The 19,185-nt window shown below is 44.5% G+C and overlaps 1 protein-coding gene across 3 annotated transcripts in view; it reads left to right on the top strand.

The window, feature by feature from the left end:
• AFMID (arylformamidase) overlaps positions 1–19,185 on the top strand; it is a 99,914-nt gene that overhangs the window by 44,603 nt on the left and 36,126 nt on the right. For all 3 annotated transcript variants that reach the window (XM_068124974.2, XM_068124972.2, XM_068124973.2), the window contains exons 4-7: positions 9,678–9,782; positions 10,160–10,208; positions 12,952–13,037; positions 18,904–18,976. In XM_068124974.2, coding sequence (XP_067981075.2) covers positions 9,678–9,782; positions 10,160–10,208; positions 12,952–13,037; positions 18,904–18,976 — 313 coding nt within the window. The remainder of the gene's footprint in view (positions 1–9,677; positions 9,783–10,159; positions 10,209–12,951; positions 13,038–18,903; positions 18,977–19,185) is intronic.

Raw genomic sequence — 19,185 nt, 5'->3', positions numbered from 1 at the left:
CCTCAAGGTTAATTCACTCTGGATAAAGCTTCGGCGACTACATTGTCCCTGTCCTTTACATGCCTGATTTCCAAGTTGAACTCTTGCAAAGACAAGCTCCATCTCATCAAACTCTGATTTTTATTTTTCATTTTTTGAATGAAGGTTAAGGGGTTGTGATCAGTGAAAACCTTTATAGGAAAGGTAGTAGTTTCCAGATACACCTCATAATGCTGTCGAGATAGTAGGAGAAAAGGGTCTCTTTTTCCACAGTGGCATAATTTTTCTGATGTCTGTCAAACTTCCTCGAACAATAGCACACCGGGTGATCCACGCTATCATCACCTTCCTGCAGTAGAACTGCCCCAGCCCCACATCACTTGCATCGATGGCCAACTTGAAAGGTTTTCGAAAATCCGGCGCTGCTAGGACAGGAGAGCTCATCAATATCGCTTTGACTTGGGCAAAGGCAGCCTGGCATTTGTCATCCCAAACAAACTTGGTCTCCTTCCTCAGCAAATTCGTTAAAGGGGCTACCACGTCAGAAAAATTCCTACAGAACCGCCGGTACCAACCAGCCATACCCAAGAATCTCATAAGCTCCTTTTTCCCTTTTGGAACTTGGAAGCGATCAATGGCTTCTATCTTGGCTGTCATTGGTTGCACTTGACCCTGACCAACTACATGGCCTAGGAACACCACCTGTGGTTTTACAAACTCACTCTTAGATAAGTTGATGGTCAACCCTGCCTCGGTCAGTTTCTTGAAGAATGCATGAATTTGTTTAATATGATCTTCCATTGTCATGGTGTGGATGATAACATCATCCAAATAAGCCTCCACCCCCTCAATGTCTGCAATAAGCTTATTAATTAGTCGTTGAAACATAGCAGGACAGTTTTTCAACCCAAAGGGAAGAACCTTGTGCTGATACAACCCATTTGGTGTGACAGGCCGAAATTTCCTTTGCCTGATCAGTAAGAGGAATCTGCCAATACCCCTTCAACAAGTTAAATTTGCTTACAAATTTAGCTGGGCCTATTCTATCAATAGTCATCAATCAACTGGATGGGATACGAATCTGTCTTTGTCACTGCATTAACCCATTTTAAATCCATACAACAGCGAAAACTGCCATCGGGTTTTGGAACCAACACACATGGTGAGCTCCATTCACTGCTGCTTGGTTTGATGATGTTGTTCTCCAACGTATACTGAACCTCCTTCTGGAGATAATCCATCTTAACAGGGTTCATCCGGTAGGGGTGTTGTTTCACGGGAATGGCCTCCCCCACATCAATATCATGATATACCAGGTCAGTACGACCAGGTACATCTGTGAACAAATGTGCATACTCATAAATTAGATAGGATAAATGCCCTTGTTGTTCCCTCGTCAAATGACCTAATTTCTGGTCTGGGTTCCTTAACACTTCAGTGTTCGTCAATCTGGGGCAAGCCTGGTCATCAATGCTATCGAACTTCACACTGGCCTCAAACTCTGTATTTTCTTGCACACCGACTACGGGTACGATTTCTCAAGTCGGTTCACATGACACAGCTGCCGCTTTTTCCGTCGGTTGGGAGTCCTCGCCACATAATCCGTTTCATTGACATGGAGCTGTCTTCGGATGTGCATGGAGCTGTCCTCCAACTTCCATGCACTTAAGTCATTTTTTTGTCTCCGTCGCACAGCGTAGCGAAAGGGGGACTATGGCTTTCCCCTCCGTCCGTGTGTCCGTGCGTGCGTGCGGGCGTGCGTGTTTGCGTGCGGGCATGCGTAAGCGAAGGACCGCATTCGAATTTGGCGTGTGGGTGCAACCCACGTCAAAATCCAAGATGGCCGCCGCCATGTATGTCTGATGCCATGTATGTCTTAACCTTGTGAGATGAATATCTTGAAAAATAAGCGAAGTACCAACTTCTAATCTGGTGTGTGGGTGTATCTAGGCATAAGGAAGAACGCTATTGAAAATTGGGGCGCCACGTCAAAATCCAAGATGGCCGCCACTATATATATGTCTGAACCCTGTGAGCGAAATATCTTGAAAAATAAGCGAAGTACCAACTTCTAATCTGGTGTGTGGGTGTATCTAGGCACAAGGAACAACGCTATTGAAAATTGGGTCGCCACGTCAAAATCCAAGATGGCCGCCGCCATGTATGTCTGAACCTTGTGAGCGGAATATCTTGAAAAATAAGCGAAGTACCAACTTCTAATCTGGTGTGTGGGTGTATCTAGGCATAAGGAAGAACGCTATTGAAAATTGGGTGGCCACGTCAAAATCCAAGATGGCCGCCTCCATGTATGTCTTAACCTTGTGAGCGAAATATCATATCATAGCATGTTTTCTGCGTCTTTCACTTTGTCAACTCACATCACTTCACCGACGGGGGACCTAGGCGTAACGCTTGTCCCACATCATTGGGGTTTCTTGTCCATAGTTTTGCTGGTACATGGTGTAAAGCATCATCCTGGGGTCGGCCTCCCTCTCTCTTCCTAGGCCATGTAGTTGGCCTGGGTCTGTCATGACCATGGGAGCTATCGTTTGTGGCCTATGGCCTATGCCTGTTCCTGTCCTTCCCATCAATTGGGCATACAATCCCACGTGGGGATCTGGTCCGTATATGGCCTAAGGTTGGGAGGGGGCCCCACTCCCTTCCCCAGGCATTGTTATCTTGTCATTTTATTGTGTCACTACCCTTTGTTTTTAACACAGCTATATGTTTCTTTGTTGTCTCAAGTTCGCCCTTAAAACCCGCACATTTTGAGGCCATCTCTCGTTTGGCACACTCGTCCAGCCATTGATTGAAAGCCTCCCAATCATCACCGTTGTGCTTTTTCCCAGCATCTCTTTTCTTTAAAGCTCTCCAAGTTTTCTAACCGTATCCTCTCCAATGTTCCCTCAACGTGGAACACAGACCTTTTTCCCACGGTCATTCCAACTCACTCGTGTGCATATCGTACGGAATCCTCCCCAGCTGTTTTCAACATGTACTCTGCCGGAGTACCTGCAGATGGACGATCGGGTTTCCCCGGGTGTCCATTATGATTTCCCATTCTTACACCTTATTTCCCTCTTAGTGGGGTCACTACTCAGGGTACCCCATGTAGTCCTTAGTCACTGAATTCTCTTTCCCTCAAGGTCACACCTTGTTTGAGCTTCCCTTATACCAGAGGTCCCACCTCCCTTATACCTTAATACCTCGGATTTCAACTTGGTTCCTTAAAATTTGTCCTGCGCCACATAAGTGGCTTGACTACCTTTTAACCAAGTTTACAATTCTGGTTTGGACTCACTCAAAGCTATGGAGGAAAGGGTCTGACTTTATCTGGAAACGACAGCACTTTGTCCACTAAAAAAAACCCACCGTTTAGAGGCCATTTGTCCACTAGAGAGATATAAAAGGTCTCTCACCTTGTTCTGTCTTTGAGTGGGTACCCGGACCAACTGCTGTCGCCTCCAGGAGTAGTCGGTTCTCCCATCCACAGCTTGGCGAGTCCCGGGTTTCGGCACGAAATGATGAGGTCTGATGTCGAATGTCCGGAGACACGAAAGACACCGCACTGAGAATACAAGCCGTTTAATGGTAGAGTAAATACACATGCAGGAGAGAGGGATCAGATGGAAACTGGCCAGGTCCCTTCTCAAAATACAATACTCAGTGAGCTTCATTTTATAGGCAAGGTCCAGTGCAGCAGAGATAACTATCTCCGCATGCAGTTCCCCACAAGGCCGAGTTTAGTGCGCAATGCACCGCACTCGTTACTTGAGGGTCACTCCATTGGAATGTGGAGGTCTTGGTTCACAGCACCTGTTTCTTGTCATATGTTAGACTAGCAGAAGTACCCGGCATTGCCGGGCGGGGGAGGGGAGGGGGAGGGGAGGGGAACTGGGGGGGGGGAGCGAGCCCCTTGGCAAAGCGAGCGATTTTTTTTTTCATAGCGTCATAGCGTTCATAGCGTCATAGCGTTTCATAGCTTCATAGCGTCATAGCATCATAGCGTTCATAGCGTCATATCGTTCATAGCGTCATAGCGTTTCATAGCGTCATAGCGATTTTTTTTTCATAGCGTCATAGCATCATAGCGTTCATAGCGTTCATAGCGTCATATCGTTCATAGCGTCATAGCGTTTCATAGCATAATAGCGATTTTTTTTTTCATAGCGGTCATAGCGTTTCATAGCGTCATGGCGATTTTTTTTTTCATAGCGTCATATCGTTCATAGCGTCATATCGTTCATAGCGTCATAGCGTCATCACGTGATCGCTCTGAGCGAATCAGCGCCCACCTGCTCTGATTCCGTTGATTCCGTGCGCTGAAATGCGCTGAGGTAAATATGAATAAAAAATATGGATCGTCAAATATTTTGAGTTCAGCCATGTTCGTCCCACGCTCAATGGCCATGTCTATGTCAAATATCAAGCACGTAAGCCTCTCCGTTTAGGAGTCTATCGGTAACATTACACACACACACACACACACACACACACACACACACACACACACACACACACACACACACACACACACACACACACACACACACACACACACAACTGTGTTTTATATATTGTTACAGACACGACTTTGATGTTATGGTGGGCCGAGCGGAATGGCCGCCGTGTCCGCACAAGTTACCCGATTATACTCGAACGTTGCCGAGTCGCGCTACGCTAGATCAATGAAGGAAAAGGACACAACGGCTGGGATTAAAATGACACGACACCAGGGATACGGTTCTCAAGACCTCCGGAGGAGGTTATATTAGGGCGGAAGGTCAGATTACAACGACAAGAGGGACAGCATAGAAAGGCAGGCACTTAGACACACTCTTATAATAGCCCCGACAGACGACAGATAAACAGGACAAAACTGACTCACACGGGGATTGATGGCAAGGAAAGGCGGGTTGGTCGATGGCTCAAGGTGCACTCTTGGCTCAGGGACAAATCGACCCGGTCCGGTCCAATAGATGCGGGGAGGTCGCTCAGCGCTCGGAGGTCGCGACTGGTCTGTTCAAGCTGGGGGCGCATCTGACGTCACGTCCGGTCAGTGGCCGCGTATATCCGGCGGGGAGTGACACGCCCTCGGCTCGTTAGCTCCGCCCCAGATGGAATCGGCCCGTTGCTTCTCATTGGGTGCGTGCGGGGGGGTTACCGGCTCCGCCCTTGACGAGGGGCTGACAAGGAGCCCCTTCGTGGTAACCCCGTCGGAGCGCATGGTCAATGGCGGCTAACCGAGCCGGTGTGAGGACGCACACTCCCCCGCGCCGCGCCGTTGTTGTTGTAGTTGTTGTTGTAGTTGTTGTTGTAGTTGTTGTTTGGGGAAGAAGATGGGAGGAGGTATGGGAAGGTCCTAAACTCACTACTGGTGCCATATAATCACATTCTGGTGCAACGAAGAGTCAGAATTAATGGAAACGAGTCCTTAACTGACATAGACTAAGAATAACTAGCAAGATGTCCGAAAGTTGTCTACGTGAGATGCGGTGGACCTGGGCACGACATTTAATGGGGGAAAAAGGGGAAGGTCGGTTCTACAGAGTGTTATTTACAGGCAATGGGACTAGGGAATGGGGGATTGGGGATAGTTGGGGAGTATTGGGGAAATAGGGGAGTATTTACAAGCGGATATTGAGGCCAAGTCCCATATCCGCAACATTATATAGAAGATAAGCAGAGAGAATAGCGTGATAATAAATCAAACACCGTATCCCACTCTAAAATAATGTGTTTTTACCAAGCCTCAAGGATAAATGTGCAATAAAATAAGATAAAGCATGTGTCAGCAGGTTTCAGAAGGTAATTAGCTGCATGCACTCAAAGCAGAGTGAGTTGAAAAAGAAAATAAAGGTATATTCCTTCATACCAACTCCAAAACAATCCATTAATTTGGCCCCCTAATTGTTCACTCAATCCCTTCATTTGTTCACCCATTCGTGCATTCATTTGTTCACCCATTGCCTTCATTTGTTAACCCATTCGTGCGTTGATTTGTTCACCCATTCCCTTCATTTTATTTTTCATTCGTTCACTCTGGGCATTCATTTCTCTCTTCAATTGTTCCATAAGCACTTGTATCCAGACCTGGTCGGCCATCACAGCCATTCCCAGCGTCCCAGGCCCCGGTATTACGGGGAGGGGGTTTGAACGCTCAGGACGGGGGAAGTTGCACTCCTATCCTCCAATCCCTCTATCTCCGGCTCACTTCCATACTCTTCAGAATCCCCAACCCGCTCGGCCATCTCACTCGCTTCTGCCATCCGCGGTGAGAAAGCAGTTGTCCCGCCCCCGTATTTTTACCTCAGAAAAGAAAAGGTTTTAAATTTTCAGAAAAACGCGATGTTGCGCTTCGTACACCAATAACGATATAATTTGGACACCCCGGTACTACGATTACCTCCCCCTTGACGAGGGAAAGCCAATCGTTAAAAAATTTGAATACCGAAAGCTGAGCACAATTTCGCCCTCGGCGGGTGTCGAACTCGCATCTCTCGAATACAAAATGTCCGTCAAGTCTGAATCCCAAACTCCTGACACCAATTGTCACGTTCCTGGTGATTAAAATCTTCCAAGGAAACAGATTTCCGAACGAGCTTTAGACTCCGAGGCGTTCAGTCAAAATATAGCGGAGAATACATGTGGGCGGGGGGTGGGAGAGGGGGCCGAAGAGCGCTTACCTTCACGGATCCCACCGGCAGTCTCTACACCTAGATAAATTAACTCGAACAACACGAAAGTAAACTGTACAAAAATACTGGTTTTATTAAAGAAAATGCCGGTAACAAAATAAAACACGGCAAAATAAAACTATGATTCCTAAATGGAGCGCTTCCAAACAGACCCGAATACAGACAAAGGGAAAAAGAATTGGAAAATAAATATGTGTTCTTTATGTGGCACTTAGCTCAAATCGGCTGGGGTGTCACATCAGGAATCGTCAGGATTGTCTGAGGCCTTGGCGTCTTTGCGTGCTAAACGCGCCTGTTGGCGCGAAGTAGGCCTCCCGCATGAAGCGAGTGAGGTTGGCATGCAGCTCGCTCTTCCAGCCGTGCATGTCCACATGATCTCTGCATGGAAACTGCAGCTCTCCATCTGCAGTTCTCCTCCACACGACCATTAGCAAGATCTCGGAACACGACCGTTCGCGATGAAACTTCCTTGCACAGGAGCAATAGCGACCATTCACCAACAAAGTCTGGACCCAAAATATACGAGAAAATGTCGACACACGACCGTTCACCACCAGTTCCAAAAAACGAGAAGGGCGAGAGGACGTCGATGCTGAGAGAGCCAAAATGCGACCGTTTGCTATGGGATCCAGAATCATAAGAAACGAGAAGGGCTAATGTCCACCGTTCCAACTATTTTGTACGCCCAGTTCTGATGTAATTCATGCCTGCTTCACCAATCCCATAGTCCCATCTTACCAGTCCTTGTGTCAATCAATTCGCGGACCAATCACTGCTCTTCTAGGTGTGGCCTCACGAACCTGCCTGTCCTGTGTGCTCACCAAGTCAGTGTTATTTACAGTAATGCTTCATGCCTGGTTTCCGGTTGGTTTTTAATTAGTGTGTTTAATGGGCGATTTCTGGCTGGGTGTCTAGTGCGGTGTCATAAAGAACATAGAAAAACAAGCATTCTGAGTATTGCGCTGCAATACATGTCCCCTACCGGCAGTCTGTCGTCCGGAAAACTCTTGGGGAAATTACCAAGGGTTATTTATCCACAGGTTCCGAATCGTTCCCAATCGCTAATTACCTCAGACGGGCTCACCTGTGATTCGCACTCGGGACTTCGATTTATACACCTTGCAGACAGGTCAGCAGAAGCACGAGAAAATACGTTTTTGATAAAGAACCTTATGAGTCGCTAAATATCAGTAATTTATTATATTTTCCGGTTCACGATCAATGATCGATGTGCATATATATGTTGTTTGGCTTGGCTCCGCCCCTCCCGAAAGCACGCGCTGTGTTGCGCTGTTGACGTTCGCGAGACGAGGCTGAGGGCGCGCGGTGCGGCTTGAGGAGAACTCTAGAATAAACAAGAGATATCCATTTTTAAAACATTTTTGTTTAATTAACGATATCTGCCAAACCACGTGTCCTATCGCAAATTCCAAAAAGACGTTTTAGTAGACTGACATGCTCAACAGATCTGTGAAGTTTCCCCTCGATTGGATCAAAAATGAGGGAGGAGCTCGGTTTTAAAGGTTCATGCTTAAAAACGTCATAACTCTGAAACCATGTGACGCATGACGTCATGCTCGCTGACGTTCTTGTTCGTCATGGGTATGCGATCCCGCCTGCAAAGTTTGGCCTCGATCTGTTCAGCCGTTGCAGAGAAAAATGGTTTTTTTGTGTTTTCACGAAAACAATATGGCGGCCGAATCACGTGACCTGTGACGTCATAATTGCCATTAAAATATTCTACAGACCGAGTCCCTCCTAAGGTGAAAATTTGATCTCAATCGGTCCAATTATTGCAGAGAAAATCCTTTTTAAAGGAAATTAAAACTTAAAATGGCACTGAGTTAAGGATCATCAGAATTATCAGAATTCCCAAAGTTCAAAGTGCATAACTTTGTCAAAAATGACCGAAACGTCGTGAAGTTCGAACTTGACCTGTAACTTATCATGAGGAAACCATGTGCCAAGTTTGAAATCTTTAGCGTTAAGCGTTTAGAAAAAAAAGTCCGGAAAACTGTTCTTTGCGTGACGGACGGACTGACGGACTGACGGACTGACGGACTGACGGACTGACGGACTGACGGACTGACGGACTGACGGACTGACGGACTGACTGACGGACTGACGGACTGACGGACTGACGGACTGACGGACTGACGGACTGACTGACTGACTGACTGACTGACTGACTGACGGAGGGACGGAGTGCAAACCTATAGTCCCCTCCGGTGTACACCGGTAGGGGACTAATAATACAGAGGCAATTACAAACAGGGAATTAATTACCCATAATCCCTCGCTAATTAACAAGCCCCACCCCTCTGATGGGGACGAAGATACAAGCTTACCCGACATCCGGTCTACACAAATTCCCTACTTATGATACATCGAGGTTTCTTCTTCTTCACGACAGTCCGAGCACACACTTTACCTGGCCTAAGGTATCCCTACCCCTCACAAACATAACTTAACATTTCATTTTATTAATTAGTGTTCTCAATATTCTCCTAATAAAGGTTTGTTGAAGATTTGGTGGCAAAAGCTCAAATGGTAAAAATGTTATAGCCTGGACAGTTGAAATGGAAATAAATAAAGAAGCATTGAAGCGATTTAATAAATAAATGGCAATCTCGTGCTGCGCAGTGGCAGACGGGCTAATAAGGCCTATTTTTATTTACTGTGACATTGCCATTGACATTTTGACACAATTATGAATTGGTCTTCTCTATATTCTCATAATAAAGGTTTGTTGAAAACTTGATGACAAAGACTCAAATGCTATGAAAGCTCTGCCCTGAAGGTCAGGACAGACACAAACACACAGAATAGATTGCAAAACCCCTTCTCATTGCATGGGGAACGTTCTGATAATGAAACTGCTGATAAAAGTGTAAAATATGTGTTGGGAGCTGTTAAACATTATATGCACAATCCTGCTACCTTTCCAATCCCACAACCTAAACCTCCCTTTTTAGTTTTGCTAACACAGCGCATTTGCAGGCACGGAACAAGGTCGAGCATATGCCCAGACGATGTTGGATATTCCATACGGATCGGGTCCCTGCCAGCTCATTGATGTCTACCTTCCTCGCTCTCCTTGTCCAAGTAATTGATTGGAAGCTTGAACTTTGATTAACACCAACCATCTGATTAGCATGCAAATCCAAAATTTTACTATTGGTTCTTTTAACGATCATTGTTGTGATTATTATTAGCCTTGCCCGAAAGGGAGATGCTATTGTAATCGGTCTGTCATTGAATATAGATATGAGTGTGCATGTGTCTGCACACAGATATACTTTGATATAGAACTCAGGTCAAAACTCAAGGATGACCATGAAAACGTCCTCTTCATTTGATGCCTTTTCCATTTGGTTTGCTATTGTAGTGATTTATTTATTGTTAAACTTGGTGTGTGTGTGTGTGTGTGGTGTTGTTTAAAAAAAAAATACCTTACACCAGATTTTTATCCCTTACACCAGATCCTCCTGCACTCATTTACATCCATGGCGGCTATTGGCAAATGTTGAGGTATGAAGTTTGCCGCTGACATTTTTGTTTTTTTGTGCATTTTAGTAAGACTTCTTCAACAGGAAGTTTCACTATGTTACATAATGTTACTACGTTATATAATGAATGTCTGTATGCTTCTTTATCTGGTCAATCACTCCAAAACGTCCAGCTGGTCAAACCCAAAACTTGTTGAGTCGAGGAAGAACTGAATACATTCCAGAGAAATTGTGGGATTGTATACTGAATGTCTCAGCAGCCGAGTGAAGGAATTATAAATCATACCAGAAATGTGAACATACATAAGAGACAATTGGAAATGTTATAATGTCAACTAGGGAGTTCATAGAACACCTTACCCCTTGCAGTCTTGAGAAGAAGGGCATGAGAAGGGTCTTTTCAACTCTTCATTTGCATTTCCGAGCATTGGAACGATCTTTGAGAAAAAGATGCATTAAACAAAAGCATCTTTTGGACCAATTTAGCTCTGTCATTGCAAGGCTCATTTTTGCCTGAATCTCACTGACGGCATAAAGTTTTGCCCAATTATACTAAACTGATGGTTTTAGGAAACAAGGCGATTTGTGTTCTACAGTGTTCAAGTATATAATTAATTTGAAAAATAAAAGTTTTAAAGGCTGGAGAAAAATTAACCCATTTATTCTGAGGTTTACTGGTGATGCATCGTCTTTTACGCCACCTTATTTAACGCATTACATTAGTTATTTGCGCCTGTTGTTTGTGTCGTTTTTGACGACTCTAAAACAGAAGCTTTCATGTTTAAATTGATTTTCAACTCTGTTTGACAGTCAGACAGACTGATGCAATTGCTTCACCGCGAGTGTGCGTGCATGCTCAGGATGAGACTCTGTACAATTTTCCAAATTCATAGCCAAAGTACTGCTAAACTGCAGTCTTGTGTTCCGATTCCTGCTTCAATTTGAGTTCTAGTGTTCAAAATATACAATTCAGTTGAAATTAAGTAGTTCCTTCATCGCATAAATAAACTGATGGACAGACAGAGTGAACCAATTGCTTAACCCCACTTGTGGTAATTGACTTGTACAAATGGAATTACAAATACCACAAGCATTGATTATACCCGAGCGGCCTGTTCAGCACGTTTGGATGAGTTTTGTGAATCTTGACTCCTTCATCTGCAGGTTGTTTCTGAGCATGACCCCCTCCCTCCCTTATACTCCGGCATATTGCAAACAAATTAAAAAGTGTGACACACAAAAATACTCCGAGTCCCGACAAAGCACACAAAAACAAGCGTTACGCCTAGGTCTCCCGTCGGTGAAGTGATGAGTTGACAAAGTGGAAGACGCAGAAAACATGGAAGAGTCGATAATATTTGCGAGTGGGTTGGAGACACACCCACACACCAGATTAGAAGTTAGTAGTTCGTTTATTTTTGAAGCTATTCCGCTCACAAGGTTCAGACATATATGGTGGCGGCCATCTTGGATTTTGACGTGGCGACCCAATTTTCAATAGCGTTCTTCCTTATGCCTCGATACACCCACACACCAAATTAGAAATTAGCAGTTCATTTATTTTTCAAGATATTCCGCTCACAAGGGTATGCACGCACGGACGGACGGAAGCACGCACGGACGCACACACGGACGGAGGGTAAAACCATAGTCCCCTTTTCGCTCTGCGGTGCGACGGGGGACAATGATCTATTCTACAGTGTGTCCCACATAAACTTGCACAGTTAAAAATGCTCGTAATTCTTCTTGCGTTTGATTCAATGATTACTACACTGACATCACTGGCAAGAGCAACTGAAAACGTTTTGTAATGAGGAAAACGTTTTTGGTTATAAAAGGTTTTTAAATGATAATAGGGGAATTGTTTTTATTCCATTATGAACACTTTCGTATCTGGCGCGACCCTTCTTTAATCTGCCACCTTTTTTTGCAGGCAGGGCGAGGCATCACTGTGTGTAACATCCCTCGGATGGACGTTAAACTTCGTTTGTCGACGTGAAATATCCTACTTGTCCTAAATCCTAAAAATATCCTAAAAAAAAAAAATATCCAAGAGAAGGCGAGTTATTGCCGGCACCAAGGCCAAATTACAAATTCCTGCTTCTAACCTACAGGGGACTTCATCAGCAATGATGCACACAGAGGTCACGTGGTTCATAGCAACGAATAGATAGATTATGAACATTTTGTTGTTCACTTCACCGAGACATTTTTATGAATTGATCAAGCTTGAAGAAAAAAAAAAAAGCATTTTTTAAAAATCAAAGCCCTTTTGACTTCCTCTTCCAATGAGGCCAGTCTCATAACCCCAGGTCGTTATAATCTTTAAAAACTGTATAACCTTTTGTGGAACACACCAAGGAGCAGTAACATTTGGCACAGGTAGTAGGAATCCCTTCCAGGTTTGTTTCCTTGCTCATCGTTCTGCTATGTTCTTATCTAACAGCAATTCTTTTATTCCTGTTTTATCAACCTTATAAATCTGCTTACGTCATGTTATTTTTACTAGAATAGCTGTTGATAGTACATTGGAAGTCAATATGACTCTATGGAAAACACATGTGGCTCAGTGATGATGACTATGATCATCATCATCATAATTCTGTGTGTGGGGGGTGGGGGGATGAGAGGTGGAGGACAAATCTTTCATTTATCAATGAACAATTGTACTCTGAAAATTTTTATTCCATTTTTGTTCAAAATCCCATGCAATAATTTATTTCTACCTCTGCCCCTCCTCCCCCTACCTCATCACCTGTCACCAGCAAGGACCTCTCTGGTTTTATGGTACCTCCTCTGGTTGACTTGGGAATTGTTGTCGTGGTCCCAGGATACACCACAGCACCAAAAGGTTTGATATTCTTCTCTCTCTGTCAACCTCTCCCTCTCCCCTTCTCATCCTCTCTCACCCATTATCACCCTATCTCATTCCTTATCACCCTCTTTTACTTTCACTCTATTTTACTCTCACCTTCTTTTCCTCTCACTCTCTTTTATCCTCACACTCTTTTATCTTCATCCTCTTTTACTCTCACTCTCATCCTCTCTCTCTCTCTCATCCTCTCTGTCTCTCACCCTCACCCTCACCCTCCTGCTTACCCTCATCCTCTCTCATTTTCACCCTCACCCTCCCACTATCTGACCCTCATCCTCTCACTCTCATCCTCATCCTATCACTCTCACCCTCATCCTCTCACTCTCACCCTCATCCTCTCACTCTCACTCTCATCCTCTCACCCTCATCCCCAACCTCTCACTCTCTCACCTTCATCCTCTCTCTCACCCTCATCCACACTCTCACCCTCACCCTCATCCTCACACTCTCTCACCCTCATCCTCATCCTCTCTCTGACCCTCCTCCTCTCTCTGACCCTCCTCCTCTCTCTGACCCTCCTCCTCTCTCTGACCCTCCTCCTCTCTCTGACCCTCATCCTCACTCTCACCCACCTCCTCTCTCTTATCCTCATCCTCTCTCATCCCCACCGTCACCCTCACACACTCTCACCCTCATCCTCTCTCTCTCACCCTCACCCTCACTCTTCATGTTAACCTTGCTCGGATGCCTTTTTATTATTGCACAAGGTATATAAACAACAACCAAAGGATGTGAACATATTTTGGGACTTAGACTTTTTGAAAATACAAATTTACAGGATGAGAGACAGATAAGGATGTTTGACATCTCGATTTGGATTCCATGTGGTGTCTTTACTAATCAAATATTTTACAAGTTGGTGTATTTTTTTAATATCCTGACCATCACCTATTTTTAAATAAATCTGAACTAAAAAAATAAGCGGAACTTCGAAAACATAGAAAATGGTTTTTGTATACAACGTCGAGGCTCATGGAAGAGCTAGAACAAATACGGACCTGAAAATAACAGAACAAGAAGAACAATGGTGGAAAGGGGGCTAGGAGGGGGGGGGGGGGGGGACACACCAACAGCAGGGTCAAATGACACATGGACAAAGAATGAGATCTAGGGCGAAGAGGGTGTGAGTGGGAGGGAGGACAAAGGGGATGAACAAGTTTGATACGAGCTTAAACACAGCAATAAGAGGTAGGGAAAAGTGGTGATGAAACAGAAATGGAACACAAAACAAATGTGAGGTAGAGGGGAGAAAACGCAATATCCTGAAAAGGAAGGGGTGGGCTTGGGGTAGGGGTTAAAAACCACCTTTAGAGGCCATTTTTCCCCGCAAAGCGGGGGTTGGCCTTTTTCGGGAACCGTGGTTGTTGTTGTTTTTCGGTCCCCTTTCGGGGTAGGGGTTAATGAGGGTATAAAAGATCACGAGTATATAGACACAGAAAGACCTGAGGTGGTGGTCAACAGCCATCTTGAAGCTCTGGACGGAAGAGTGGGATTGAACAGACTGAGAAATTTGGTTCCACAGCCCACAGGCAAGAAAAAATAGGTACAAATGAGTAAATGTGAGCACTGAGGATTCCGATTCTGAGAACATTCTGGGAGTTTCACCAGAAGTGGGTTACTAGAAAACTGGATGAAAATCCTTGGGAAGGGCAGACAGTGCAAGGAAAGAGTAGAGGATGCAAAACCAGAAGAGGAGGCAGTATAAATCAGAGGCCACTGACCTGTCTGCGATGAAAGAGTAACAGCCCCAGAGACTCAGCTTCGCGTGAGATTCCCATGATAAATCGAAAAGTGTTCGGGCCGCGGTCGGGAACCTATGGCTCGCGAGCCATATATGGCTCTTCCGGTGACGGCATATGGCTCCCAGACAATTTTGAGTTGAAAAAAAAAAAAAAAAAATCAGTTTGGAACTGATTTTAAAATACTTGTGATATTTCTTAATAATACTGTCATTTTAAAGTAAACAGAAATTAGTTTTGAAGATAAATTTCACGGGTCACGGGTCACCCGTGGGTCGGGTCGGGAACCAATGGCTCGCGAGCATGTCTGCGTCATTGTAAAGGTGAAGAAATCAATTTTATCAGATAGCCAACTAGTTTATCCGCTTCAACCCTTGTAACGGAAAAGATGGCGAAAAGAAAAAAAGACGATGATTACCGTGCATTCCAGGCTGCATGGACAGAGGAATTTGCATTTGGTGAGAGAGCAGGATCTGCGGTATGTCTAATATGCAATGATAAAATTGCATCGATGAAACGGTCAAATATAAAGCGGCACTTCGATACGCACCATGCTTCATTTGCATCGAAATATCCAGCGGGGGACAGCAGGAAAAGGGCATGCGAGGAGCTACAGCGGAGAGTGCAGACGAGTCAGCAGCAACTACGTGTGTGGACCAAGCAAGGTGACGGGAATTCCGCTAGCTTTGCGGGTGCTTTGGCAATAGTAAGGAATGGAAAGCCATTCACAGATGGCGAGTATGCCAAAACATTCATGCTTGATGTGGCCAATGAACTGTTTGATGACTTCCCAAATAAAGACAAGATAATCAAACGAATAAAAGACATGCCCCTGTCAGCAAGAACTGTGCACGATCGTAGCATCATGATGGCAAATCAAGTCGAGGAAACACAAATTAAGGACATAAACGCCGGGACATACTTATCTCTCGCGTTAGATGAGTCAACAGACGTTAGCCATCTATCTCAGTGCAGTATAATTGCCAGGTATGCTGCAGGTGACACACTGCGTGAGGAAAGCTTGGCTGTTTTGCCAATGAAAGGGACAACAAGAGGAGAGGATTTATTCACGTCTTTCATGGAGTTTGCTAAAGAAAAAAAACTACCAATGGATAAACTTATTTCTGTCTGTACTGATGGTGCACCCTGTATGTTGGGGAAGAACAAAGGATTTGTAGCGCTTCTCCGTGAACATGAAAAGAGAGCCATCCTAAGTTTTCATTGCATCCTGCACCAGGAGGCGCTTTGCGCTCAGACGTGTGGCCAGGAGCTTGGTGAGGTGATGTCGCTGGTCATTCGAGTGGTCAACTTTATTGTTGCCCGAGCTTTAAATGATCGCCAGTTTAAAGCTCTGTTAGAAGAAGTTGGGAATCATTATCCCGGTCTGCTTTTACACAGCAACGTGCGTTGGTTGTCAAGGGGGAAGGTGCTCAGCCGTTTTGCAGCTTGCCTGAGTGAAATCCGGACTTTTCTTGAAATGAAAGGCGTCAAGCATCCTGAGCTAGACAACACTGACTGGCTCCTGCAGTTTCACTATCTCGTGGACATAACTGGCCATCTGAACCAGCTCAATGTGAAAATGCAAGGTATTGGAAATACAATCTCATCCCTTCAACAAGCAGTGTTTGCATTTGAAAGCAAGCTGGAAGTCTTTCTCAGGGACATTGAAACAGGTCGTCTTCTGCACTTTGAAAAACTGCAACAATTTAGAGATGCATGCTTAGCAAGTGACTCCACTCAACATCTGGATCTCCAGCAGCTAGCTGGCTTTACGTCCAATCTCCTGCAGTCATTCAAAGCACGTTTTGGAGAATTTCGTGCGCGCACTGGTCTTTTCAAGTTCATCACTCATCCACATGAGTGTGCAGTGGACAAAATCGACCTGACATGCATCCCCGGGGTCTCTATCGGAGACTTTGAGCTGGAAGTTGCTGACCTGAAGGCATCAGACATGTGGATGAGTAAGTTCAAGTCACTTAATGGAGAGTTGGAAAGTCTTGCGCGACAGCGAGCAGAGCTGGCGAGGGAACACAAGTGGACAGAAATGAAAAATCCTCAACCTGAAGACCAGCTGATTCTTAAAACTTGGACCGAGCTTCCTGTGACATACCACACAATGCAGCGTGTGAGTATTGCCGTATTGACCATGTTTGGCTCTACATATGCATGTGAGCAGTCATTCTCGCATATGAGGAACATTAAGACCAACCTACGCTCACGTTTAACTGATGGAAGCCTCAACGCCTGCATGAAGCTCAACCTCACCACGTATGAACCAGACTACAACGCCATCAGCAAAACCATGCAGCACCAGAAGTCGCATTAAAAGTAAGACATATTTAATTTATTATACGTTAAAAATACTATATGGCTCTCAATGAAATATATTTAGAAATATTTGGCTTTTATGGCTCTCCCAGTCAAAAAGGTTCCTGACCCCTGTGTTAGGGTGTAAGGCAAGGGTGCCAGCTCAAAGGGAGAGGGGGGGGGGGGCAGGAGTCCATCGAGGTGCAGATGAAGGCCTTGGATGTGCTAAGAAGAGAGTTTTGATGAAAGAGGATGCCCAGTTGGTAGCTTGCTTTGGAGGCCAACTTAGATATGCTTTTTTCCCAAGAAAGATTATGGCTGATGGTGAGGTGCAAAAGTTTTGGTGACTGAACTTCTTCAAGATATTCTATAAGGAAGTCGATTCTATAAGGAAGATTCAAAATATTCGCCAGATGATCCTTTTGGAGAGACAGAGTGAGAGTGTGAGATTTGTTGGGGTTGAAAGTCATTCCAAGTATTGGACCAGCTCCTGATTTTATCAAGGTCTGCAGAGGGGGAAGAGGCTGCTCTCTGCTTATCTGATGGATGAGAGATGGTACGGCAGAGGGTGAATCATCAGCAAAGTGATATGCAGGATTTTCCAGGGGATCTGAAAGATAATTGATGAAGATGAGGAGCAGGACTGGGTCCAAATCACTGCCTTGGAGTACTCCAGCCTTGAAATGGAGAGGAGGTAAGAGGGTTCTGTTTGAGAGCCATGCACTGACTTTGAGAGTGGAGGAAGTCAGTTATCTATGAGAGGAGGTGGACTTTGAGAGGTGGCCATAAGCAGTGAGTTTGGAGAGCCAGGCGGGGTGCCAGATTGTGTCAAATGCTCTATTATATGTCCAGAGAAACGGCCCAAATCTCTTGTCTGAGATTGAGGGCCTCCATTGTTGGGAGAGCAAAAGTCGCATGTGCAGAATTCAGTTACTGGGTCTGAATCCCAACTGAAAGACTGAGATCAGGCCATTGGATAATTTTATGAAAAAGAGTTAAACTTTATTATGCAACAAATATGATTTCTTTTTCAATGTGGGATGCCAAAGCATACATCATGGACATTACTCCTTATAATGCTGTTGGCTCCTTGCTTTCATTTTGTAGTTTTTATTTTCCATTAAATGCTCATATTATGGCTTTACTAGGAGAAGAAGCCCATGGTAAAAATACCACGTTATAAAAAAAGATGAAAAAGAAGCCTTTCATTCTTGTGCTGGTTGAAAGAGCTCAAATCTTTCTTAACAGGAAAAAAAGTTTATATATTCGGGAGTGATTGAGGCAGCAGTCTGTTGCCTATACACCGCCTGAGTTCAATTTTTTGTCCGATTGAGAAAATTATAATTTTCCCGGAGGTTTGGATTAATTTAAAATCAACTTTTACTTGACTTTTTTTTCTAAAAAAGATGCTCTTGATATATGTATATACTAGTGGAGCCAGTGCCAGATTAAGCCTTGCCACGGTTGGGGACAAATAATATTTTCAGGCCGGTCTCAACATGAGTGCCACCCACAGAACACAGGTTGTCTGACGTTGAGGAAAGAATTTCTCGTCTCTCTGGCTTATTTAGATTTAGGGTTGAAGGGGTTATATTAAGTAAATCAGAAAATTCCATGAAAAGGGCTTCTAGCAACTCTGTGAAAGGCATATCTGCCTCACTCTGTATATTTTGATTTCATTAGAATATAATAGAGAGTTTAACGATAGCAAAGAGAAATCTGTGACTATAGTTTACATGCTTTTCATCGTTTTGATACCTGTGGTTAACGTTCACTTATGTTTGATCCCCTACCAGGGGACCTGGATCAAATGGTCGTCGAGATGCGGAAAGCTGTGGCCTTTGTGGCCAAACAGTACTCTCAGTTCAGGTATTGCTGCTAACGTTGCTGAACCCTCAGTGTTTTGCACTTTTTGTTTCGTTAAAAAAAAAAAAGCAAATGAAGGAAACATTTACATCACTAGCTTCATGCTTTTTGTACTTATCCACCTTGTACAGTTATACAAACATAAAAATGGCTGAATCCCCTTCACTGCCCCATCCATGTACAGTACTACCTTTCCCATAGACCCTCCCTTT

This window comes from Myxine glutinosa, chromosome 8 (genome assembly GCF_964187855.1).
Source record: "Myxine glutinosa chromosome 8, kmMyxGlut1.1, whole genome shotgun sequence".
NCBI lineage: Eukaryota > Metazoa > Chordata > Myxini > Myxiniformes > Myxinidae > Myxine > Myxine glutinosa.
Note: the sequence above shows the minus strand (reverse complement) of the source record. Positions and strands in the feature narration are given on the sequence as shown.